The 25,976-nt window shown below is 42.2% G+C and overlaps 2 protein-coding genes across 3 annotated transcripts; one reads left to right on the top strand and one right to left on the bottom strand.

Annotated features, from left to right (window-relative positions):
• Positions 1 to 636: 636 nt before the first annotated feature.
• Positions 637 to 21,370, top strand: LOC137197783 (serine/threonine-protein phosphatase 6 regulatory ankyrin repeat subunit A). 2 transcript variants are annotated; one of them, XM_067611192.1, is made up of 29 exons: positions 637 to 929; positions 9,336 to 9,419; positions 10,246 to 10,324; positions 12,608 to 12,678; positions 13,240 to 13,440; positions 13,514 to 13,601; positions 13,774 to 13,916; positions 14,074 to 14,181; positions 14,272 to 14,376; positions 14,965 to 15,043; positions 15,243 to 15,357; positions 15,689 to 15,771; positions 15,853 to 15,916; positions 16,044 to 16,112; positions 16,295 to 16,435; positions 16,551 to 16,662; positions 16,836 to 16,862; positions 17,280 to 17,354; positions 17,497 to 17,698; positions 17,892 to 17,979; positions 18,132 to 18,249; positions 18,371 to 18,590; positions 18,701 to 18,788; positions 18,880 to 18,963; positions 19,068 to 19,216; positions 19,303 to 19,385; positions 19,656 to 19,738; positions 19,849 to 19,940; positions 20,045 to 21,370. In XM_067611192.1, the coding sequence occupies exons 1-29, from the start codon at positions 903 to 905 to the stop codon at positions 20,341 to 20,343; spliced, it is 3,177 nt and encodes a 1,058-aa protein (XP_067467293.1). In that variant the 5' UTR covers positions 637 to 902; the 3' UTR covers positions 20,344 to 21,370. The 2 variants fall into 2 exon arrangements, with proteins under 2 accessions (XP_067467293.1, XP_067467292.1); XM_067611191.1 differs by lacking the exon at positions 637 to 929 and adding an exon at positions 6,659 to 7,346.
• btd (biotinidase) lies at positions 21,349 to 25,707 on the bottom strand. Its single transcript, XM_067611193.1, has 6 exons — positions 25,021 to 25,707; positions 23,908 to 24,057; positions 23,582 to 23,733; positions 22,495 to 22,672; positions 21,822 to 22,397; positions 21,349 to 21,742 (listed from the first exon to the last, which is right to left on the bottom strand). The coding sequence occupies exons 1-6, from the start codon at positions 25,231 to 25,233 to the stop codon at positions 21,470 to 21,472; spliced, it is 1,542 nt and encodes a 513-aa protein (XP_067467294.1). The 5' UTR covers positions 25,234 to 25,707; the 3' UTR covers positions 21,349 to 21,469.
• Positions 25,708 to 25,976: the final 269 nt, after the last annotated feature.

Genomic DNA, 25,976 nt, shown 5'->3' with positions numbered 1-25,976 from the left:
AGGCTATTCACATATTTTGCGGTAGTGGTGGTGCTATATCACATGTCAAAGTGAGTCCACATATCCCCAAAATCAGTTTTTGAGAATAATATTCTCATATTACTCTATATAATAATACCATGAGCTGAGATTTAGCCATGCTCTGGACATGTTAATGTTAAGTCTATTACAGGCTCTAAGCTAATTCTGTCTTCAAGATTAAATCTTATGACCAAAGATGCCTCTCATAATAATATCCAGAAACATTTTGGTGTTGGGCTAAAATTACTTGACCTTTCAGAGTTTGTATTGAAAGCATCATCAGTACCATTATAAACACAGAAAATATATCTCGTTACACTGAGCTTTCCCATGACAATTAATAGTGTCAAGTGTCACAAAAATGTTTTTTTCCTCTAATGTTTAAGGGTCAATTGTCAATGTCATTGGAAGAAATATACAGATAACAGAACTGAAATGTATATTTATCCACAATTATTATCAATATTGTGTGGACTATGGGAATCACTGCCAAGTTACAATAAAGTAACAGGCTATTTATAAGTGAACAATATTATCACAGGTTTAGTGATAAAAGGTTTGGAAGTCAAAGATTAATGCAGCAGAGAGGAGCTGTCCCATCAGCCAATCAGTGGCCTTGGTGTTAATGTCGTTAGTAGTGATGGTAGTGATGTCCAGTATGCTGTGTGCAGTATGTTGACTGCCGTGTTATGGTCCCAACTTTCCCGTTTTGTCATTCCTGTCCCATGTTGTGGTGAGTTTGTCTATGGCAGGAAGGAAGAGGGGAAGCTGCACCGTTTGACTCCACTCCGGAGAGTCTGTGCTCAGTCAGTTTCCCACCCGGTTAATCATCAGCAACTACCGGGCGAGTTACTGCCTCCGTTTACTGTAACACGGGGAATATGGCCGTGTTGAAGATACGAGACCAGGTAATGTTAACTATACATCTGTATAACCAACAGTTAACGTAATGTTAACTCGTCGGTTACACTTTGATAAACACCAGTTCACAGCTCGTAGCTTGAGTGTTTTATGTAGCCATATCACAGAATGTTAACTTAATTGTAGTGGTAGCTTAACTTAGGCTACATAAAACAACAAAGTTTACGGCGAGTTAAAACAGTCTGGTAAATGAAAAGTTAGAAACGAAGGTCCAATGGCTAAATCAAGCTAATGTTACTTAATGTTAGGTTAGCTATCGTTGAGCTCTTACCGTTAACTGACATCTGACACGTTAGCTAACTAGCTAGCGGTTACCAGTAAACAGAAAACCAGTTAACTAGCGTAGCTAACGTCACGTCACCTATTGCCTTGTGTTAACTTAGTTCAATGAAAACGGCCAGTTCCATGTAAAACAAAAACAATGGCAACATGGTCGATTGTCTGTTTTCTTCGGTGTTTTTGACTGTTGCTGTTTGTTTCTGTTTCTGGTGATGATGGACTGTTGAACACAGCTGGAAAGCTACGAGATTAACATAGTGGCTAACTCCCTTTCTGTTACTGTTAGCAGCTCTTTGAGCTCTTGCGAGACAAGATTTCCCGTTGTAAAGTTAATATAAAGCTGGTGAAATGTATCATTTTGAATTGAATCGCGCTTTTCAGAATCATCTGACTGCAGGCCGATCTCTACCCAGGGAGCTTGCTTTGTCAGCTGTCTTATTTCAGCTCCCTGCTCGTTTTCTCTGGGGCAGCTGCGGGCAGTCACCTGTTGCCGAGGATAAGGAAGCTGTCAGACTAAAATAGCAGGTGGTACTGATTCCAAACTCTCCAGCTGAGTCCATGAATTAGACACTATCCACAAACTCAAATCAGCTGTTGTGAACAGGACTGAACTAAAGGCAATAAAGCCATTGTAGTGTCTATCAGACGCACCTGAATCTCACTAGCCATTTTGTTTAAGAACCTCCTTCTGATTTTCCACATTAAGGAAAATAAAATAAAACAATTACTATTCAGCAAGAAACCATCACATTTGGTGCCAGTATTTGTATATTCTTCTGATGTATTAGTTAACAGAAAATCAGTCAGATATTTGTAGTTATTAATCATTTAAAGTAAAAATAGATATTTTCAGGGTACAGATTCAGATTCATTTCATATAATTCTTAATTTAATACAATAGTTTTTGAATTGCTAGTCAAAATTTGCAATTCAAAACCAGTTTGTGCTCTGGTACCTTGTGTTGTGAATTTCTTATACTTTTACATTTTATAGACTAAATCATTATCTGATTAAACAGAAAAATTCAATACAATCAAATGACAGTAATAGTTTGTTGTATTGTTTGAAGTAAGTGTGACTAACACATTCTCAGTCATCCTATTACAGTTGTATGCAAGAGTTTAGGCACCCCTTGACAAATAACATATTTTGGTGGTTTTTCAATTGAAAAGATGTAAACACAGCCTCTTTAGGATATGGAAAAAAACACAATATCTTCAGCAAACGCTACATACATAGTCAATACTTAGTAACACCCCCTCTGGCAGATATCACAGCTTGCAAACACTTTTTGTAGCCAGCTTAAAGAAGGAAAATGCTTCTAGTTCTGCAATATTCTTGGGCCATCTTGCATGCACAGCTCTTTTAAGATCTACCCACATATTTTCAATTATGTTTAAATCAGGGGACTGTGAAAAACCTTCAGCTTCCCTCTCTTGAGGTAGTCCATGGTGGATGTCGAGGTATGTTTAGATCATTATCGTATTGTAGAAGCCATTCTTTTTTCAGCTTCAGCTTTTTTACAGACAGTAGGATGTTTGTTTCCAGAATTTGATGGTATTTAGTGGAATCCATTTTTCCCTCCACCCGTGCAATGTTTCCTTTGCCACTGGCTGCAACACAACCCCAAAGCATGATAGATCCACCTTCATGTTTAACAGTTGACAAGGTATTCTTTTCATGAAATGCTGCTCCTTTTTTCTCCGAACAAACCTTTACTTATTGTGGCCAAAGAGTTCTATTTTAACTTCATCAGTCTGCAGCACTTGTTTCCAAACGCATCAGGCTTCTGTAGATGTTCTGTTGTATACTTCTGACATTGGATTTTATGATGAGGACGCAGGTAAGGAAGCATTGCTGCACAGTGGAACAGTGTACTACCACTCCTGAGTCTGCTGAATCTTCCTGCAGGTTTTTACAGTCAAATGGGGGTTGTGGTTTGCCTTTCTGACCAGAATACGAACAATTCTCTCTGAGCGTTTTCTTGATCTTCCAGATCTCATCTGGACCTCCACAGTTCCCCTAAACTACCATCTCCTAATTACATTTCGCACTGTGAAAACTACAAGCTGACAATGCTTTGCTATCTTCTTGTAGCCTTCCCCTGCATTGTGGACATCAATAACTTTCAATTTCAGAGTCTTACACAGCTGCTTAGAGGAACCCACTGTTGCCGAATGTTTGCACAGGGTTTGAAGAGTCAGAGTATTTGTAAAGCTTTGAAATTGGTACCAACTGATATTTCCTAATGACAACTGTTGACATGCCTCAGGCCTAACGAACTGATTAAGGTCTGAGACTTTGTAAAAAGAATCTGAGATTTCTTAAGGTGACCAAACATGACGATAATGATTTATGTATTTCTTTTTTCAATTTATGACATAAAAAGTAACATGCAGTAGTATGCATTAATGTTTGCAGAAAATATTGGTTTTTTTATATCCTAAAGAGGCTGCGTTTACATCTTTTCAATTAAAAAATCACCAATATGTTATTTGTCAAGAGGTGGCCAAACATTTGCATACAACTGTATGCACTTCAGAACTGGCTTAAATGGTAGAATGAATACTATAGTACCATAGTAGAATACTGTTTTGTAATTCTGGAGTTTGGTAAAAATGTGAACTTCAACCAAAGTGGGTCAGTGACTGTACAGCTCTGTGGCCTGTCATGGCCTGGCCTGATCTGACCAGTCTTCCGGGCAGGCAGCACACACGCAACAAGCGGAAGAGTGTGTGATTAGATCCCCCTCTCTATTCTCCATTGTTCTCTGTAGTGCTTGCTGACAGAGAATGGGACAAAGGGGCAAAAATAGTCACGGAGAGGACAGGAATGGAGACAAGAGTGAATGTCATCGTTGACAATGGCTTGTACTGTCCTCTAGAGGGCGCCATATAGCTTTGGAGCATGCTGAAGTGTCCTAGCCAGGCTATGGTCCTGCCTGAACAGAGAGGTGGTGGAGAATGCAAGAAAAACAGAAGGTCAAGCACATAAGAGAGCTAACTGTATAGTAGTTCTGTGTTTGTTTACATGCTCAGGGCTTCTCAGATATGTCCATGATGCATACATCTGCAATATGTTGATAATCGCAGCAATTGCTTTGGGTCCCCATTTTTTATATTCTCTGAATTAAGTGACTGCTATAGTTAGGATACACACCACCAAGCCAACACATGTCATCAGCCATCACCAAAATTTTTAAAATGTAAAATAGGTAACAACAAATTCTGTTCAATCACTATATTAATAGACTGCAGTATAATAAATACATGATTTGGATAGTCCTGGAAAGAAGTAAAAAGTAGCACCATTTACAAAAGTCTCAACATGAAGGTGAGGGTATTCATGTGTTGTCATGGTCAGAGTGTGCATGCATACCATACATGTAATGTCATGACAGCAAAGCTTTATTACTGACCAGCCACTCTTGAATCTTTATAATCTTTGAAATCGCTGGATGTCAGCATCTTCATTGCTGCTGTGTGTGTGGGTACGTGTGCCAGCAAACACACCCACATGTGCTGGCCTTTGTATTTCTGGTCTAGGATTACATTACACCCATTGCATCCTGTTGCAGGGTCAGAGCAGAGGTCAGTGCAAGCTGCATACTTTCACTCACATGTGTGAGTAAAGCTCTTAGGTTGTACTGGGGTTTTGTTGTTGGGTATGTGTGATAATAGAGTGCTTGCATCCTCTCATTGTTGCAGTGAGATTGGGTTTATCTTCTGTATGTTTTTCCTGGTGTCCCATCGCTGCAGGAGCACTGCTATAAATGGAGCAGGCATTTTGTCTGACACAGGAAAAAAACTTGTTTAACACAGACACATGGTCAGACTGTAGTCCTTATTTATGGATACTCATCCTTGTTTGCTGTTGACCACTCAGCACTGTATTTAAAACTTGTTCTGTCACATGATTGCTGAGCTTGGCTTTGCTTTTGAGTTCTGTTTACACCTTTAAACACACGTGAATAGGACGTATACACACACCTCACAGAATGAGTCATTGCAAACAACAACAAATCTGCTTTGTAAATATCTTTGGGCTACATTCCTGGGAGTATACTCAGTGTTAGCTAGTGGGATAGACAAAACATTGGCTGTCTGTTTTATATGTTTTGCTTCCTAAACATCATATTTTATTTGTGCCTCTGCAATTCTGTAATGGCATCTCAGTTGCTGGAGCAGCAGAGAGGTTGTTCCATATTAAAATTATAAATGGTAAGTCCATTAGACTTCAGATTTAGGCCCGCAGAAAGACTCCATCCAACTGAATCTCTCTCTCTCCCATTTGCCCTCCCTTGCTCAATCTCTCCCTCTGAGTTAATGGGGTTGTGTGGCTTGGCAAGATTACTCTTTTTAGGATCTGTGTTGAATATGAAGGAGACTGAGACAAACACACACAGACATGCACGTACAGACTGGTCTTGTTAGCTACCCTCACATTCTCTGGCAAAGCCAGTTTGTTCCAGTTTTATAATGAGGAGATGGGGACTTTTGAAGCGATGCCACCGATACTGGAACACACATACGCACAATGATCTGGTATCCATTTTCTTTTATTCTCTTGACATTTATGAGAAGGAAAGGCTTCTTCTAGTTTGGTATCAAGTTTATGAAATTACAGACCTATAATCAAAATTTTTTTTTGTAATTTCTAAAAACAGCACAACATTGTAGTGCAAAATGTTTGTGCCATGCTGTGTGGGTTACAGTCTTTTTTAGCTCGACCATTACTGTAATGCACAATATATCAACAAAGTCAAATGTCAGCGTTGTTTTGAGTGGATTAGCACTGAATCCATAAAACAAGGATCTATAAATCATGATACAGATGTACACATACAGATATCCAGACAGGAACTGAAGTTCGCCCATTCCACAACATCGCATTGATCACTGATGATGGCAAGAATCAATAGTGCTGCAACATCATTCCACTTCCATTTTTGTTATTACACTTTTTAGAGCAGCGATAGCAACTTTCATGGGGGACTCAGCGTTGGCATTATCCAGCAAGTAACCTGATAACAGTCTGGCATCAAAATAGTCCAGTGTTTCTCGCTTTTCTCTTTTGTTTCCTCTTCTATTTATCTACCTCTCTGTCTCTTCACATTCTGTACTTTTAGTCATCTAGTCCGTCTGTCAACTTTCTGTAACCAGTTTGCGCCCCTTTGTTGTCCTTAGCCCTTCCTCTTTGTCCTTCGCTCCATTCATCCTCAGGCTTCTTTGTCTGTTGTAGTGCTCTAATTACCTGTCTACAATTATTCTCTCTCTTTCCCCTCCCTCTAACCCTTTCCCTAATCCTAATCCTACTAACCTTTTCACTTTCTCTCCTCTCTCCCTCTTTCCCCACCCACTCCTCCTCCTCCTCCCCCTCCTCCTCCTCACCCCCCTCACTATCTCTTCTTGAAAGAGCTTGCTTCAGCAGTCTGCCTGAAACGAGCGATACATACCCACACATACATCGGTGCTACGGCCCCTGTCCACACTAATCACAGTCTGTGCAAGTGTGTGTGTGTGTGTGTGTGTCTGCATCTGACGTGTGTTCCTGGCTGCAGCACACCAGTGAGGATATGTAGCTTCCTGTGTGCCGTCGGGCAGCCCAAGCTCATTCTGCCGCATGCCGCTTACCGCCACCATTACGCAGAGGAATTCCCTGCTGTCTCTGCTACTGCTGCTCACAGAGAGTGCGAGTGTGGGTTAGAGAGAGAGAGAGAGGAGGAGAGGAGACATGCAGCACAGCAACACTGGCAGATGAAGGACAGAGCTGGATTCCACTTTGGATTTTTACATCGGGATGTGCAGCGTGCGTTTACAAGGACAACACCGCGTTTATGGGATTTATTGCTGACCTTTGTGCTCCTGATTTGTGCACGTATGTAAGAGGGAACAGCGTGTATTTGTGTGTGTGTGTGTGAGAGTGTGAGCGATTGTGTCGCTGTGTGTGTGTGTGAATGCTTGTTCCTGATGCGGTCAGAGCGGGCTAGTCGTGTGTGTATCGTGGTGCTGGAGGAGGTGGAGGAGGATGAGCCCTCTTCTTCACCCCCACCTCCTCGGCCCAAATCGTCCCCAGACCGCAGATCCCATCATGCCTCTCGGAGGGCTGCTGCTCAGGAGGACAAGGTGAGACGGGCCCTTCTGTTTAGTCCCCCATTGATTGATTGCATTAGAATCTGCTGAAATTCTTTGTTTCAGGTTTTGTCACGTTTAAGGTTTATGCAGTTTTTTTTTTGTGTGAACGACAGCATTCACCGGGATTTTAAATAGACGACCGCACTTCTCATACCTGGCCCGAAGTTTAAACCTGTGCTGAAGAACACAGTTACACAGCCCATTTCATAAAAATACAATGCACTGCCAACACATGTCATCCTAAATATAGCACAAGTATAGTCACCAATATAGCCCTGCCATATGAGATGACTGCTGGTTTGTGTAGATTATCAGCAAAGCCTCGGCCTTTGTAGTCTCCAGCATTGTCTGTATAAAGGGCAAGCCTAGCACTGAAACATGGTAATACGTCTTTTCATCCTATGAAAGCTGCTCTTTGAAGTGTATAGTACGGAGGGGGTAGGCCAAACTGAGACAGAAGATGTACTGGCTCTAATGACAGGGTTCGTGCTGTTTGTGTGTGTACCTTCTCCGATCCCTGACTCAATTCCTGTGGTCATCAGTGTAATAGGCATGACACCGATGCCGACATGTCTGACAGCCCCGCTTATTTTTAGGATGGATCAAATGAGAGAAGGTTGGGGAAAACAGAGTGGCTGAGAGTAAGGTGCAGGTCCATATCATAGTACTTATATACTACGGAATGGCATAACTTAAATCTCACTTTACCTTGGTAGCACTTGCTAGGAAAAGGGTGCATAAGTGACAAAGTGTTACCAATGAATGGACACAGTGCTTCCATTGACTTAATGTGCTCGATAGACTGCAAATGAGGGAACGGCAATATAATTTAGAAGGCCTTTGACATTTGAAGCCTCTTCAGACCTCCAATAAATCTGCATCATCGTGTCGTATGTACTACCAGGAATTTTGCGTATTTCATCGAGGCATTTTCACCAATACCGCAGCAAAGGGCAAAGCAATGATAACAGTAAACTGTTTATTATTAATATTATTCCCTTAGACTGATTGCTCATCAAAACATATGAAAACAGAAATATTCTGCCATAGTCATAAAATAGAGAGTAACGCTATAAGAAAAGTTGAATAAAATTACTTTGTCCCTCATAGTGACAAATAATGATTTAATGTGACAATATGTTAGTTAATTAATTATTTTCAATGTTTTAGGTTCTATTTATTATCCAAGATAAAAATAAAAAACGCCCAAAGACATAAAAATAGCCACAAATATAAATACATCACAAGAGTACTGTATTGAGTTGAATTGTGAGCTGAAAAGAGTGCCACTTCCTTTAACCTTTGATTTGAATGCTGTGTTGCCCACCAACAATTTTTGAAGGTTAATGATTAGGGTTGTGCAACACTGTTTTCGAGTCCCACTCAGTATCAGACGGCACCATTCTGCCATGCCAACTTTTCACATTCGTGCACACAAGCATAGCTGTGACTAAGATGAGAAATGATAATAAAAAAGTGTGCTCCGGTTGTTTTTGTATCTCTTATTCATTTGCAGCCTCCTCCCACTGGGGGAATTTGTCATCTACTCTTTGTATAACTTGTTTATTGCTCCAATAAATAGTTGTGCAGAGGAAATGTTTGAATATAATAACCCTGTCATTTTCGTCCACATTCCGCTTGTCTTTTACATAGCTATTTACATGGTTATCAGCTGGCCTTGCACCACTAACGACAGAGCACAGCTTTAACCCTTCACGTACTCAAACATTTATATTAGGGTGTGTGCTTATGTGTGTATGCTACATGTCATAAAGAAATCAGTGATCTACAGCCTGTTGTGACCTAGGGCCTGGGATTATAGCATCTGTGTGTGAGAGTCAAGCGCTCACACACAGACAACTCTCCCACTTTTAATGCTCATAACTCTTACTGATAACACAGTCGTCAGCATAGAAAATTACTGACTTACAAATCTAGGATGTAGTAGTGTAACATCAGCTTTTCTTTTGGTCTCTGTAGCCGTCTCTGCTGAGAGCTATCTTCAACGTGGACCCAGATGAAGTCCGCTCCCTCATATTCAAGAAAGAGGATGTCAATATTCAGGTGAGTCACACTCTTCTCGGTACTTTTCTCCCATTTTATTTGATAGTTTTGTTCAGGTTGCACCCCTGTGTATCTGTCTTTCACATTGTAGCCTCAAACACATGCCATATAAACAAGGACCAAGGTTACTATTGATCTGAGCTCCTATTCATCTCTTTACTGACTGAAAATGCCTTCAGGCAGCTTCTTACTTTACCCATCTTACGTAACTGTCAACCAGGGCAGGGCACATAAACTGTTCCTGACACTCCATCACTTCCTATTGTTTAAGGACATAACCTTCACCTGATTTAGCTCCTTTTTTTTCTCTCATTACTTTCGCTTTCTGGCCCCAGAACACATTTTCTCAGTTTACACATCATTCTGTCCTATGCTTTGTTTTTCTCTCTGCGTTACTGTCTTTCTGTGGGACTATAATGCTGGGGTCATCACACTGAGTCTTCCTGGAGTCAGCAACACTGGCCCGGGCCTGTTGCAGTCACATGACATTTGTTTATAGCCCCACTCTGCTGATTGCTCTCTACTGCACTGAAAGAGAGGGGCGGGGGTGCAGCAGCAGGGTGTGTTGACGTGATGGAGGGAAGGAAAGAACACAAGTGAACAGATGACAGACATTTTCTGTTAGTGGGTCTAGTCTCATGTTTCTTGCGGTTTGCAGCAGTGTGAGGTCTATAGATTTTGCTTCGGCATGTGATTTGTGCCTTTACTCATTCATTGTGTCTGTTTGTGTATGAGCATGTGTCACAAGGCTTATGTTTGCATGAAAAAGAGAAATAATACACATACTTAAACGTGTGCTCTTCTCTGTTGTGGGATCCTCTGTCAGGACAATGAGAAGCGGACGCCTCTGCATGCTGCAGCCTACCTGGGAGATGCTGAGATCATTGAACTGCTCATCCTCTCAGGTAAACAACAGAGCTTCCCATGAGCACTAGCTGCTGGCCAAACCGCCGGCTACTTATTTAAGTCTAGCCGGCTACTTAATTATATTAAATTTTGATTCTAATAAAATAGTTTTGATTAACAAGTTGCAATTTGTTATGCGTGTACATTTACGACCACTAGCTTCCGCTTCAAAACAATGCAAGCATGATTGTAGAGAAATGTGCCTATCTGTCTCTATCAGTCCCACCCCTACATGATCAATATGAATGTGTGTGTGTGTGTGTGTGCACTCAGCTGAGAGGTTGTGTCCTGCCAACTAAAGAGCAGAGACAAAACACATTAAGAATTGCATTGATTGCACAGACAGGGGACATCCCCATTAAATGGGCTACTTTGGAAAAGACCGGTGGCAGAAACTTGATGATTGCGCAGTAACTATTAAAAAAAGTCCACTGAAAGCGCTGCATTTTCCATAAACGCCACACAAAGGTTTATGGGCTTAATGAATGAACAAACTAATTAATTATCTTTTATTTACAATGCACTTTTTACAGCAGAGTCATCTCTAAGCCAAATTGCGAACACACACTAAAACAGGCAATGACGTCAAAGTAACAGGAAAATGAAGGTATGTGTCAGCCTCACACTCAGGATGATAGTGAAGATAAAAATGAAGACGAAGATGACTAGAAGTTGAGTTGATTCAGTAGACTCACATGATTTGAGTCAAGGGATTCACATGTTTTGTTAGTTATTTTTGGCATAGGTTTATTTTATAAATAATTTAATTTAAAACCAATACATAACCTAGATAAGACATGGGATTAAAAACATGTTCCCCCTTAAAATAACCTTGTTTATTTTCATTGAATGAGAGTGCATTTATGTTACTAGTAAAACAATACATTACTATCACTGTGACATGTCTTGATAAACCTTACAGTGAAGATGTCAATGAATAATTAAAAAATAATTACAAGGTCTAATGATTCTTAATTATAAAAGTTCTGATCAGTCAGGAATAGGCGTAGTTTTAAATATTAATAGCTATTTGCAGACTGTGTGAGCTAAAATGCACAAGAAGCCTAATTCTCCTTTACAATAATTCACTACATGTTTACAATCGGGTAGGCAAACTCGTTAAAATATGCAGTAATTAAGAACAGTGTATAAGTTGGAATAGAGGCATTAGAATGTGCCAGAGGCCACCAATTTTGGGCTTAACGGCCAAAACTTTTCTCCAGGGGAACATGCCTAGCTGGCTACTTGTTCCCACTGGTTACTCCATATCCTTGTGGAAAGCCCTGAAATACTACAGTACAGCTCCGCTAGCTACATTCTGTCAACCTGTTCAGCATTCCATTCTATTGAATATCCTCCAAACACACATCTACCTCTAGTATTATTTCTATTTGAAAGTTTACTCATCCATCCACATCCACACAAGCTGTTAGCAGCCATTCCTCTATTCATCTGGCTGTGTGTTTCACTTGTGCATCCATATAAACTCTCATGGATTAATTAATTCCTGCACATTCATTCATGAATCAATCAGACTCACATTGCACTTTTGTTGAGTGATAAAATCTACCATTGCGAGTGAGTAAGATACTTGTCAGTATCTTAAGATAAGTTCACCTTAAGAGAAATGCTAGAATAACTTGAGCTGGATGCTAATGTAGTGGATTAATCTGCCTTATTTTAAGACGATATCACCCGTTTCAACTATTTTAATGTGAAACAAATTCGAAAACAAGACAATTATCTATTTTTATCTGCATATCTGCTCACTCCTCCGTGACTATCGCTCTGTCTCTGGGTGACTGGTGACACTGCTTGTGATTTATCAATCATCTGATAGGGTCTATACCGGCTTGGCCTTCTATGAGGTGGGGTCAACATAAGCGTAGGGTGTAAGGTGGTTGTGCGTGTGTGTGTGTGTGTGCTAGTGTGTGTTTACTGTTTCTCAATAATGTGAAGAGATAGCAACAGGTGCAGTTTCAGGGCTATTTTAACCCCCAAGCTGTGCCAAACAGGATCATGGGAGTTTTATATCTTCCAGGCACTATTGGCTCACAAGACCCCCCCTCCCCCCTCTCCCATAAGTCATGAAAAAAAGAGCCTTTTAGACTTTTAATTTGTGTTTAAGCTTTTTACTCTTCGTCTTAGTCCTGCAATGTAATTTTTGAAGAGCAGACATTTTTTCAGGTTTTCACCTTGTATCGCTCTGCTGTATCTGCTAATGTTTACATTTATCTTTCTTCTTCTCTCTCTCTCTTTCTCAAACTCTCTTTTCATCTAAGGAGCCAGAGTTAATGCCAAAGATAATAAGTGGCTGACTCCTCTTCACCGAGCTGTCGCCTCTTGTAGTGAGGTAACAAATTACACAAACACACACACACTAATTTGTACTCTATCGAATGACTACTGCAATCCTGTGTCTCTTTTTCCCTTTGTCACAGGTAATGAAATGAGTTTCATAACTTGGTTATTATGACTATCTGATAGACAAATTTGACCTGTCTAAGGGGGATTTCCTAATCAAAATAGCACTGTGGGGAAAAAAATCTTTGCAGCATTGTGCTTACTTTCTGCTTACCTCATAGTCATGAGATTGAAAAGAATGCCACCATGAAAATCGTAAAATCTGACCGAAAAGGGACAATTGGATGTATTCACTGTGCAGTGTGTTGGTGTTTGATAAAGCTTTAAATCTCTTTACCTACCCTGCCCGGTCTTGGGCAACATGCCCACTCTAACACAGCTCCTTGCTGCTGGTATGAAAACACCCTAAGAATAGCAAAGACTTTTAAAACCACCCACACACACAACCAAGCTACCTGCACTCCCTCACATGTGCTTTGTCAGAACACTGAGGCATGTTAGAAAATAGACCTTCTGTCTGCATAATCTGACCTATGTCCTCTCCGTCTAGGATGCAGTGGCGGTGTTGCTGAAGCACAGTGCGGATGTTAACGCCCGGGACAAGAACTGGCAGACGCCGCTCCATGTAGCTGCTAGTAACAAGGCAGTACGCTGTGCTGAGGCACTGGTCCCACTGCTCAGCAATGTCAATGTGTCTGACCGGGCAGGTCGCACTGCCCTGCACCACGCTGCCTTCAGTGGACACGTAGAGGTTGGTCTCTTTTACTTAAATACACACAAAGACACACACGACAGCACCTTTTTCAATTGCTTTTGTGTGACAGATGGTGAAGTTGCTGCTGTCCAGAGGTGCCAACATTAATGCATTTGACAAGAAGGACAGGAGAGCCATCCACTGGGCAGCCTACATGGGTAAGATTGTTGTAATGTGGGGTTCTATTATCAGACTAGACAAACCCTCTGTCTCTCACTGGCCCTACATACTGCTCGCTATGTGTGCTAACTCCCCTAGTTGAGGTAAAAATGAACATGTCTGGACTGGACTGAATCTGACTCATACTCTCCCCTTCCTAATGTGTTTCAGGTCACCTGGAGGTGGTGAAATTATTGGTGGCCAGTGGAGCAGAGGTCGACTGTAAGGACAAGAAGGCCTATACCCCACTCCATGCAGCTTCCTCCAGTGGCATGAGCAGCACAGTGCACTACCTGCTGGGCCTGGGGGTCCATGTCAGTACACATATACTATGCACGCATTAACCTAGCTAAACTAAAATATAAAATAAGATATTTTAGATGATATTAATATAGCATTAAAGTTAAAATGCAAAAAATACCTTGTTCCTCAAAAATCACACATAAACACAGACTGCTTCTCTCTGCTTAGGTGAACGAGGTGAATGCCTATGGTAACACTCCACTCCATTTGGCCTGTTACAACGGACAGGATGTGGTGGTCAGCGAGTTGATCGAGGCGGGGGCTAACGTCAACCAGGTGTGTGTGTGTGTGCGTCTCTGTGTTTGAGATAGAGTGAGCGTGGTAATTATGTGTGTTTAACTGTACTGTTTGTTACCTTTTCTCCAGGTGAATGAGAGGGGGTTTTCTGCTCTCCACTTTGCTTCTTCCTCACGTCAGGGGGCACTGTGCCAGGAGCTGCTGTTGGCCCACGGAGCTCACATCAACATGCGGGTGTGTCCATATGCATGAAAGTTTAGCTCAGGAATTGTGTTTCCTTTCTATTTAGGTTATATGAATGTATAAAAATGAGCCATATAAATATATCAATAAAAGCATGTGTGATCATGTGTCAGCATGTGTCTCCAAGCCAAAATATTCCTATGATTCCAATTTTTAATAGACTGTAATCAACAGAAACCTCCTACTTACATGTATGCTTGTTTGTTGCTCAGTAGCTACCAGAAAGTTGAAATGACAGTGTTGTTAACACTTTGGTAGCTCAGATGGAATCTGATATGAGGTTCCCGCAGCCTCAAGATGCACGGCCATATGGAAGATGAAGGGGGAGGGGGGGTGGCTCCCTCAGGCTGCAAGCTGTTCTGGGAATATGTGTGTGGGTGTGTGTGTCGTCCACAGGGTGGTCTTCACATAGCTTTTGCTAATTCTGAGCTCTCTATAACACTACAGCAGCGAGAGTAATGAACATCTAAAGTACCTCTACATGTACTGCAACGCTGATATATAGACTTTATAGAAAAATCATAATCATGTTTTTTATCCCTCTCTGCCTCTCCCCCGTCTCTCCCTCCATCTGTCCAGAGTAAGGATGGGAAGACTCCCCTCCACATGGCAGCTACCCATGGCAGGTTCTCCTGCTCGCAGGCCCTCATTCAAAATGGTGAGAGCTCCTACAGTGTGCTGTCTGCTTTAGGACTGAAGTGAAATTTGCATGTGCGGGTAGTGATTATAAATGTTCTTCATGTGTGGCACAATATGCAAAATGATTTTCATCCATTTTTTTTTTTTTTTTGCTGCAGGTCCTTATGTTGTTTTCATGGGAATACTTAAATATATCTTTTTTATTTATATGTGTGTAGGAGCTGAGATTGATTGTGAGGACAAGAGCAGAAACACTGCCCTTCACATCGCTGCCCGCTACGGCCATGAGCTCATCATCACAGCGCTCGTCAAACATGGAGCCAACACCGCCAAGTTAGTAGCAACTGACATTTAATCATCTGTGAATCTTCTCATTCAATGTAATCTACGCTTCAGTGATAAGAAGCACATTTCCATGATTTTTCCACTTTAGAACAATAACTTTCCACTCTTGAATTTTTTATTGTCGCTCTACTAATGAGCCTTATTAGTGTTAAACCAATTCCTCTTGGCGTATGAATGAAAACATTATAAAGCCTGAGGACATGTTTAAACTTGGGATAAACCTCTCTTTCAATGGTTTTTCTTTTTTTCTATCATTCTAAATGCAAAATACCCTCCATGTCATGCAATGACTTGTCTTCTATACCTTTTATCTTTTCAGGAGAGGCATTCACGGGATGTTCCCTCTACACCTGGCAGCTCTCAGCAGCTTCTCAGATTGCTGCAGGAAGCTGCTGTCCTCAGGTACATTAATGCTGATGCCTTTCTTTTCACTGGAATCACCTAGTTGACACCAAAATTGACGCTGTTTGCATATTTGCTCAGGATTTGACATAGACACCCCTGATGACTTTGGAAGGACCTGTCTACATGCTGCTGCAGCTGGAGGGTGTGTCATTATTCCTGCTCACCACCTTTCTATTGTTTCATAAGCTCTAATTCAATGAAATAATTTCCCTGCAATTTCCATAGATTGGTATGTCAATAAAATCTACTGATGCTGTCTCTCTGACCAGGAACCTAGAGTGTCTGAATCTGCTGTTAAACATAGGTGCAGACTTCAACAGGAAAGACAACTTTGGAAGGTGAGTTAAGCAAAGTTTAATTCTTTTGATGTTAAGCCAATAGAGTGCAGCGGTCACAACGATAGTGCAAACATGACTGCTAGGAAAAGAAATAAAATAACAAGAGCTGAAGACAGTAGTAGAGTGAGAATATGAAATCCTCACTGGCACAGATAATGATATTATCCCTCTGACCATCCCAGGACTCCACTACACTATGCATCAGCTAACTGTAACTACCAGTGTGTGTTTGCCTTGGTGGGCTCCGGGGCAAGCATCAATGAGCTGGACCAGAGAGGCTGCAGCCCTCTGCACTACGCTGCTGCAGCTGACATGGATGGAAAGTAAGTTCTACTGTTTAATTGATCCAACTAATAGTAAAGTGCCCAAAGAATCCTCAATGTCAGATGGAGGTTTCCTTCTCTTGTTTGTTTCTGAATGTTGTTTTGTATTTGACAGATGTGTGGAGTACCTGTTGAGGAACAATGCTGATCCAGGAGTGAGGGACAAGCAGGGTAACACTGCGGTGCACTATGCCTCAGCTTATGGACGCACACTCTGCCTGGAACTGGTGGGTCAACCTACCACCGTGAATGGAGATGTGTTTCTAGAAAACCTGCAAATCATGCAAACTAAATAAATATTTTCACTTCCATGTCCTAAAAGGTTTTAAAATTGTAGCGAAAGCTCGGTTCCAAAAAATGTCATGATATCACAAGCAAACTTTGTATGTGTTTGTTTCAGATGGCGAGTGAAACACCTCTTGATGTGGTAAGGTTTTATCTAATACTTACACTCATTTCATGCACCTTACTCAGTGTGCCCTTATAGTGACTCTTTGTGAAAGTGGCTCCATCTGCTGGACAGATGGGGAATAGAGTGACAGATCATCTGCTGGGCAGATGGAGCTACTGTGAAACCTCTTTTATCTTGTTATTGGTTAGCTAACAATACAATCACAAGAAAGATTTTTCTTTTTTAACCTAAAATTAGTTGAGACACATGCTTTTGCAAAGCACTGTCTCTCTCTGGTGCAACTGCTTCAGCATTGTTAATAATGCAGAGTAATGTGACCATGACCAGTTTATTCTGTAATGTAACTGTGGCAGTGACTTATTTGTAAACATAAACATATTGTGTAAACCTTGTTCTGAAATGAGTAATATGTGAATCGCCTCACTATTTCAGTTAATGGAGACATCAGGAACAGACATGCTAAGTGATTCAGACAGTCAGGCTCCTATCAGCCCACTCCACCTGGCGGTGAGTTCAAGGATTGTGTCTGTATTAGGTTGTTTGTATCTCTGCCAAGTTAACTCTCTCTTTATCTAGCCATCTTTGACCAGGTACATAACCAGTTAACATAAATCAAGTGTGTGTGTGTGTGTATCCTCCATTCATCCAGGCATACCATGGACACTGTGGCGCATTAGAGGTCCTCTTGTCCTCCCTGCTGGATGTGGACGTTCGCAGCCCAGAGGGCCGGACCCCCCTCAGCCTGGCCTGCTCCAGGGGTCATCAGGAATGTGTCTCCCTGTTGCTGCACCACAGCGCCTCACCCATGACCCGTGACTACACACACAAAAAGACGGCTATACATGCTGCAGGTATACATATAATGTGTATATATAAGCAGGAAATCCCCCAGACACGTACAATAGTTTTGTTGAAATGCCTTAACATCACATGAGTGGGTTTTATTGTGTGGCTGTTAGAAAGGAAAATCTGTTGTTATTTTAATAATGTAGGTCATGACCCAGTGTGTATGTGTATGTGTGTGTGTGTGTGTATCTGCCATAGCTATGAATGGACACCCAGAGTGCCTGCGCCTGCTCATGAGCAACAACGATCAACACATTAATGTGGACATAAAGGACACCAACGGACAGTGAGTGTGTATGTGTGTGCGTAGACAAAGTGGCTTAAGCTTGAGGCTTTCTGTGAGTTTATTTTACTACTCATTTGAAAGTAGTTTCACTTGAACAGTAAATAAAATAAACAATGTTATTGTGTGTTGTCATTTTTCCACAATTTGTAAAGGACCCCTCTGATGTTGGCAGTAGTGAATGGACACACAGAGTGTGTGTACTCCCTACTCAGTCAAGGAGCCAATGTAGAGGCTCAGGACCGCTGGGGCAGGACGGCCCTACATCGAGGGGTGAGATAGTCAAACATACCCACTAACATTGCAATTATATTGTCATATTCTATTATCTTATAAGAATAGTTTAATCATTTACCATTTAGAGTATTTTCCATGATCCTTTTTTTCCACACAGGCAGCGACAGGCCAGGAGGAGTGTGTGGAGGCCCTGCTCCAGCGGGGGGCCAGTGTGTGTGTGAGGGACATTCAGGGCCGCTCCCCTCTTCACCTGGCATCTGCTTGCGGCCGGGTCGGTGCCCTTGGTGCCCTGCTGCAGGCTACCAGCACCTCTCACACTCACACACACCTCACTGACAACCAGGGCTACACACCACTGCACTGGGCCTGCTACAACGGTACTGAAACACTTGAAAACATCATTCGGGTTTCTGTCTGAAGGAGAAATCTATTTTATGTCTGTTCTGCTCTTTCTACTTCTCTCATCTTTTCCTCTCTTTCTCTTTAGGATATGATGCGTGTGTGGAGGTGTTGTTAGACCAGGAGGTTTTCAAGAAGATTAAGGGCAACGCATTCAGCCCACTGCACTGTGCTGTGTAAGACAATGTGTTTGTTTTTTCATTAATGCTTTCAATGCAGATAGACTCTGGTTTGAGGGTATGTGACAGTATGTGTTGTGTGTTTCAGAATGAACGATAACGAGGGAGTGGCTGAGATGTTAATTGACTCCCTGGGCACTAATATCATCAACACCACTGACTCCAAGGGCAGGTGAGAGATGCAAACAGACTCAAACGACATCACGTTTTTATGAGTTGTTCAGGGTGAGCACAAGCTCCGTTCTTACATCGTTAACCATGTTCTTGTCGACGCAGGACCCCCCTTCATGCCGCAGCTTTTTCGGACCACGTCGAGTGCGTCTCCCTGCTGCTGAGCCACGGAGCTCAGGCCAACGTAGTTGACACGCACACGCGCAGGACACCGCTGATGATGGCTGCTCTCAACGGACAGACCAACGCTGTGGGTCAGTACACCTACTGACACAAATACACTGTTAGTCTTTGATTTCTAAAGCTTTGACATATAACCATCTCTGTTCATGTGTTGCAGAGGTGTTGGTGAGCAGTGCCAAAGCAGACTTTACACTACAGGATAACAACAGGAACACAGCCTTACATCTGGCTTGCAGCAAGGTAACACACACACATATACCGAGGAGAGAGATGCCCCTTCATTCACTGGTCATGTTGAATTATAGATTCCTTAATGTTCTGAAAAGCAAACTTGTCCTTCATGTTGGACAAGGAAAGTAAGATAAATGTTCCAGGTAAAACAGAACCTTCTTAAAAGTGGTTCTCAATAATTAATGATGGCCAAGTTGGTGAAGGGAGGACTGTACTTTTATGATATGCAAGACTTCGTTTTTCACTGTCCATCACTTTGTTGCTCTCTGCTCCTGTCAGGGTCATGAGACGAGTGCCTTGTTGATTCTGGAGAAGATCAGCGATAGGAACCTCATCAACTGCACCAACGCTGCTCTCCGGACGTACGTAGTCCTGTCAGTTTGCAGGCAGACCCTCAGCTGTACAGCAAGGTGACCTACTGACCTCATGTTGGCCTTATTTTAACAGTATATCTCCCCACATCTCCCTGCAGACCCCTGCATGTCGCAGCCAGAAAGGGTTTGACGGTGGTTGTCCAGGAACTTCTGAGGAAAGGAGCCAGCGTGTTAGCAGTGGATGAGAATGGTCAGCATTCATTCTTACTGCTTTATCCCATGTTTCACTCTTCACACACACACACACACACTCACTCCTTCAGTGTTTCTTTCTTGCTTCTCTCTCATCTCTAGGTTACACTCCAGCTCTAGCCTGCGCTCCCAACCGTGATGTTGCTGACTGCCTGGCCCTCATCCTCAACTCCATGATGCCCACCTCACCTATGGTCACCATAGCAACTTTGCCTGCACTCTCTCTTACTCAAACAGTCATCAACCATCACCCCACCTCCAACCACATCTCCAAAGGCGTGGCCTTTGACAACCCGCCTCCTCTGAGGCCTGACCACGCGTCCTACTGCAGGCCGGAGCGCCTGCTGTCTTCCATCTCTGGTGATGATGAACTGAATGACTCAGATTCAGAGACATACTGACGACACACCCCTGCCATGGGACAGAGACTCACAATTCTGGCAGGCTAGCCAGCCACTCAGGAGCCTTAATAGATCACTGACAAGGGACAAAAGGAGAGGAAAGAGGGAGAAAAAGGAGCCAGTGTGTGCGGATTATTATTATTTTAGTAAGCCTTCAAATCTGAAATGAACCCATGTTGTAAACCAGATGTTTGTTTCCTTAAGGTGCATACCCATGGGGAAGAAAATGTACTAAAATATAGAATAAGGTGAATACACACTACATTTCTTTCAGACAGTATCACTGGATGGTCATTAAAATGACCAGTGTCTTTTTAAATATAAAGCAATGTCATATTTCTTTTTAAATGATGCTCCTCTTTGCTGATATCTTTTTGGAGTTGTTTCAAGCCTTTTCACCGTTTTTCTTCAACTATTGATACAAGAGCATTTACTGAAGAAAAGCTCAGAGGACTATGATTGTCTAAGGGAAAAAGAGAGGGACAATCTTATGGGACCAGGTGATAAATTAACTCTTTTCCCTACTTTACTTTTGAGTTCTTCTTCAAGCTGTCACGACAGACACTGATGCCTGAGACTTGGTAACGCCAGGTCATTGTTTTTGAACCACTTCTCAATTCCTAGAAGAGGAAGTCATCATTGAATCCTATGAATTTACTCTGAGCGGAGAGAGACTGAATCCTCGGGAGCTGATTCTGACAGCAGGTGGATGTAAGAACTATTTACTGTTGATCAGTTCAGGAGTCAGTCAGTCAACCACCCGAATGAGCGGCCCCAAGGAACTTTTAACTTGCAATGCTGTAACTACTTAACGTCTGTGTACTGTACTGGAGACAGGGAAAAGTGGCTGACACTGTGTATCTGTGTGTGAGACAGTGTGTGTGTGTTTGTGTGAGTGTGAGAGAGAGTAAGAAATTAATAAATATTGCCTTTTTAGGAACAAGCAACTTTCAGGCAGAGGATGAACGCTACTTGGTGCAATGTTTGTAAAGATTGAGTAATGAATGAATAAAGATATTTGTTTTTATTTTTTTTTTTTTTGAGGTTTCAAATAATGTGACAGAATACAAATGTGTGCAACTTTGGTCAGACAATTTTTTTTTTTAATAATCAGATGTATCTCAGTTCATTCATTGTCCAGCTGATACATGCGGCCATACAGACAGGCAGTGACCAGGCCACCTGTCATGTTTGAATGTTTCATAGTCACCCTGCCATCTGCAGTTTTCTCCAGATGTTGTGGCTGCTCCAGGACTAGACGGCTAGCCAGAACTGACGGGTACACATATTTGGTCCCAAACTTCCCCTCCAAGAGGAAATCCATTTTGGTCTCTGCATCTTCCACTTCCTGTCCACAGGAACTGGTGTCCAACCCTGCACAGCGGACTACTGCACACACCTGTTGACAGAGATAAGATAAATGTGACAAGTGTCACTTAAAGCAGTTTTAAATGTCCCAAATTATTCTCATTCCCTACCTGCAGAGCGTAACGTCCGTTGACAATGTGTGTTCCAGCAAATGCTCCAAATGCGTAGAGCTCTTCACTGCTCTTTAAGCGCTGGTACTGCAAGTGACAGCAGAAAGTGCCATCACACACATTCAGTTCTCCTTCTGTGTCGTTAAGGAGGATAAATTTAAAAGGGTCGTACATCATGGATGAGGTGAAGGTGGAGGAGGGAGCGACTGGAGGAGGAGAATCAAAACAGCTGTCTTTGTGGCAGAACCTTGAGTCTGTAGCTATAGATGATGTGGACTCACTCGGAACTTCCCCTTCCTCTGTGGCCACGCTCTGCCTCACCGGCACTGGGTCTAAAACTGGCACCCTGGCTACTAGCAGCCTGCCTTCCTCTGGGTCTCCTCTCTGGGCGTGGTGGTAGACGGCAGAAAAAGGGGTGTAGATGCCGCTTCCTGTCATGATCAGTCGGTCATCACGAATGTTAGCTGCAAGAAGGGTGACGTTGGCACCCAGGCTGAACGCCCGCTGGAACTGGATTGTGTCCAGCAGAGGGAGCTGGTTCATCCAGGCTGTGGGGAAGATCACCTGACGCACACCCTGAAAGAGAGTTAGATCAGGGCAGATGAAGACCAAACACAGGAGTGTAGAGTTGGTTATACATTTTGAGCAGGGATGTGTGTATATATTTTCTTACCTTCTCCACCAGGGTAACAGTAGGCATGTGGAACAGGATGTCGAAGCAGGTGATAAGGCCAAACTTCCCAGCGAAAGGTGTATCAAATGTGATGATCTCTGGTTGTGGCGGCATGTCAAAGGCGTCCTCGAAGTAGAGGTTCTGTTTATGGTAGCGTGCTACCAACAGGCCATCTGAGCTGTATGAAACCATGAGGAAGCATTGATTTTTAACCTTCGGTAGTGGTGGAAGAAATATTCAGACCAATACAGCAAAATAAAATACTCCATTACACGTAAAGGTTGCTCATGAAAAATCCTACCTAAGTAAAAGTACTTTAGTATTAGCAGCAAAACATACTTAAAGTATTAAAATAAAAGTAGTGGTTTGGTCCCTCTGACTGATATATTATTATATATGACATCATTAGATCATTAATACTGAAGCATCAGTGTGTAAGCAGCATTTTATTGTTGTAGCTGCTGGAGGTGGAGCTAGTTTGACCTACTTTATATACAGTTTGCTAGTTTAGTCCAGTGGTTCCCAACATAGGGGTCGAGCCCCTCCAAAGGGTCACCAGATAAATCTGAGGGGTCGTGAGATGATTAATGGGAAAGAAGAAAAAACAAAGTTCTGATACACAAATCTGTTTTCAGCAACTCATAGACAAATGTGACCCCGACTACACACTGCTTTTTGTAAGACATCAAAAGCAAAAAAGGTTGGAAACCACTGATTTTGTCTTTAACAATGTGTTGTATTTTTAAAACTTGTTATATTATCCATTGTGTCAAATCTTCATCTGAAAAGTAACTAAAGCTGTCAAATAAATGTAGTGGAGTAGAAAGTACAATATTTCCCTCTGACATGTAGAAGTGGAAGTATGAAGTAGCATCAAATGGAAATACTCTAGTAAAGTACAAGTACCTCAAAATTGTACAGTTCTTGAGTAAATGTACTTAGTTACTTTATGTCACTGACCTCAGATTATTCATCATGTTTCTGTCTGTAGCTTTAGGATCACACTAGTTGGAGGAAATGACACATTTTTGCACTTGCTGAACATGCTGAAATGCTTCTAAAGTGTATTTGAAGGTCTGCATTGCACCTGAAAACCACGTTGGTGTTGAACTGCCAGCGTCCATCAGGGGGACAGGAGGAGGAGGGGTCCGTCTTCAGGGTGCAGGGCTGCAGGTCGGCCATATTGGCCACCAAGTAGAGGCTGTAACGACGAGCCATGCAGCTCAACCGCTGGAGAACCTGAGAGACACAACCACACACAAATGAGATTTATATTCTGACTGTGCATGAATCAAGGCACAGAGCAGACTATGGTGTCTCCATGTCAAGGTAACTCAACAGACAGAATACTTGCCACCTTACAAATATCACCTAAATGCTTAAAATGTAAAATCTGAAAGAATGTGTGTGCACTTCAGTGTTGTCGTATCTGCCCGGCTCTGTGCAGGGGTTCCAGCTCTCCTGCTGGGGGTCAGGAATGGTCTCTAGGTAACTATAGATGGATGTACGGCTGAAGTTGAAACCCTGAAGACCATCCTCTGGAAACACCAGGATCTGTGCACCCTGAAAGAGAGAGAGATGTGATCGGCAAAGATTAATTTAACCTACCTGCTGTGGTATTAAACACACTTCTTTATGTGAACATTAAGAGAGATAAAACACCTCACAATTGCTAACAGTTAATGTTCTGCAATTTATAGTAGATAGCAACCGAGTCATTACTTAAAGGGTTTGGGGACCACAACAGTGAAACAGCTGAGTTAAAAATAAACAATAATGGAATGTGGTTTTACTGTTTGACAAGAAAAACTGTTTTATACTCTAAGGAGTTTTACATTGAGTTACTTTAAAGTGCCCAAATGAACATTAAGACACGTTTTGCTTGCTGTAATCATTGCTCCTGTTTATACTGACCATTAGAAGATCCCTTCATAATGAACTTACAATGTAGGTGATGGAGATGGACATTTGGAAGTTAATCTGAAGATTATACGAGTCTTCAATCGTCTGAGTCAAATACCTTGGATATCTTTTAGTAAAAATGTCCCTCTTTATGTCTCGACAGTGTTTTCCTGTTCAGCTGCAGTAGAAGGACCATAACAAAAAGAGGGAATTTGGCACTAAAAAGATATTGACTTTAAAAGATATTGAATTGATTTTGAATAATTTAGTCGACTGTAGCCTCATATTAAATAATAAACGTTAAAATACAAAATAAACGTTTAAATACATTTTTGCACAGAAGAAGGCCTGTGGATTTTGCCCCCCATCATTTACATTGTAATGAAGGGATCTCTTGATGGCCAGTATGAAGAGGAAGAATGATTGCAGCAAGAAAAACGTGTATCATTGTTCAGTTGGGCTCCTGACTGTTGTTTTAGGACGCACCTGAACGTTTGTGAACCTATCCTTTAATTGGAAGCCAATTAACTCGATTTTCAAAGCTGTTATGCACCTGACACACCATGAACTCTGTTGTTATTGCAATGAGCAACATTTCTTTGCTCCTGTCTCTTTGCTCCATACCTGCTGGGCAGCCAGGGCAGCCTGCTCCTGGTAGATATCCAGGTTTTTCTGCATGTGCTGGAGGGCAGCGGGGCGGGATATGGGCACATGAGGCTCCGGGTTCAGGATTAAGCGGTGTTCGTACACTGCAGCAACGTACGAGGAGTCCACATTGCTAGGCTCTGTTTGACCAATGGCAAACAAACTGACCCACACAGCGACGACGAAAAACATGGTTTCTTCTCTGAGGGACAGAAATTGGGTAACCCAGCCTGACTAGAGTTACACCACATTACTAAAGAGGTCAGAACAAAGTCCTTCTTCAGGCAGAAGTCAACAAAGGCTGACTCAGTTTAATCATTGCCTGGTTTAGAGGTGATGTAACTACACTGGGTTCACATACGTGTTAATGCAGTCGTAGTTAAACATCTCTCTGTGTCGCACTGTCAAAGCCTAATGGACAGAAAAGAGCTGACACAAACAAAGCGTTTTATATTGAAAATACCAAACAGGAAATATAAAGCATGTGACCCGGAAGTACTCTATAAATCTGACCTTTACTATAACAGCATGAGAAACGTCTGTAATGAGCTTTGTGCTTAATGTTTGAGCATTTAAGGACAATTTGAAGAAACAGACTTCCAGCTCGCTTGACGTTTCCATATGCTCTTATATTAGTGTATTGACATTAACATTAACATTAGCATTAGCTCACGTCCTGCAGTACAATGTCAGCAGCACCAGAAGCAGCAGCAAGAGGAGCAGACGCCCCAGTGTCAAAATCCAACCAGATGCTCAAGAACTGCTGGAGTTGCCGGCTCGTCTCCGGCGGTGGTTTGCTCCTGTCCGGGGCTTATGTGTTCAACGCAGCCCGGAAAGTGATGCGCCAAGGCGGCCCTACATCTATGGGGACCGTGGCGCAGATTACATTCGCTGCATGTGAGTTGAACAGCAGTTCAGTAGCTTGTTTATGTAGA

Source organism: Thunnus thynnus, chromosome 15, assembly GCF_963924715.1.
Source record: "Thunnus thynnus chromosome 15, fThuThy2.1, whole genome shotgun sequence".
Taxonomy (NCBI): Eukaryota; Metazoa; Chordata; class Actinopteri; order Scombriformes; family Scombridae; genus Thunnus; species Thunnus thynnus.
This window is presented reverse-complemented; position numbering and strand designations above follow the sequence as displayed.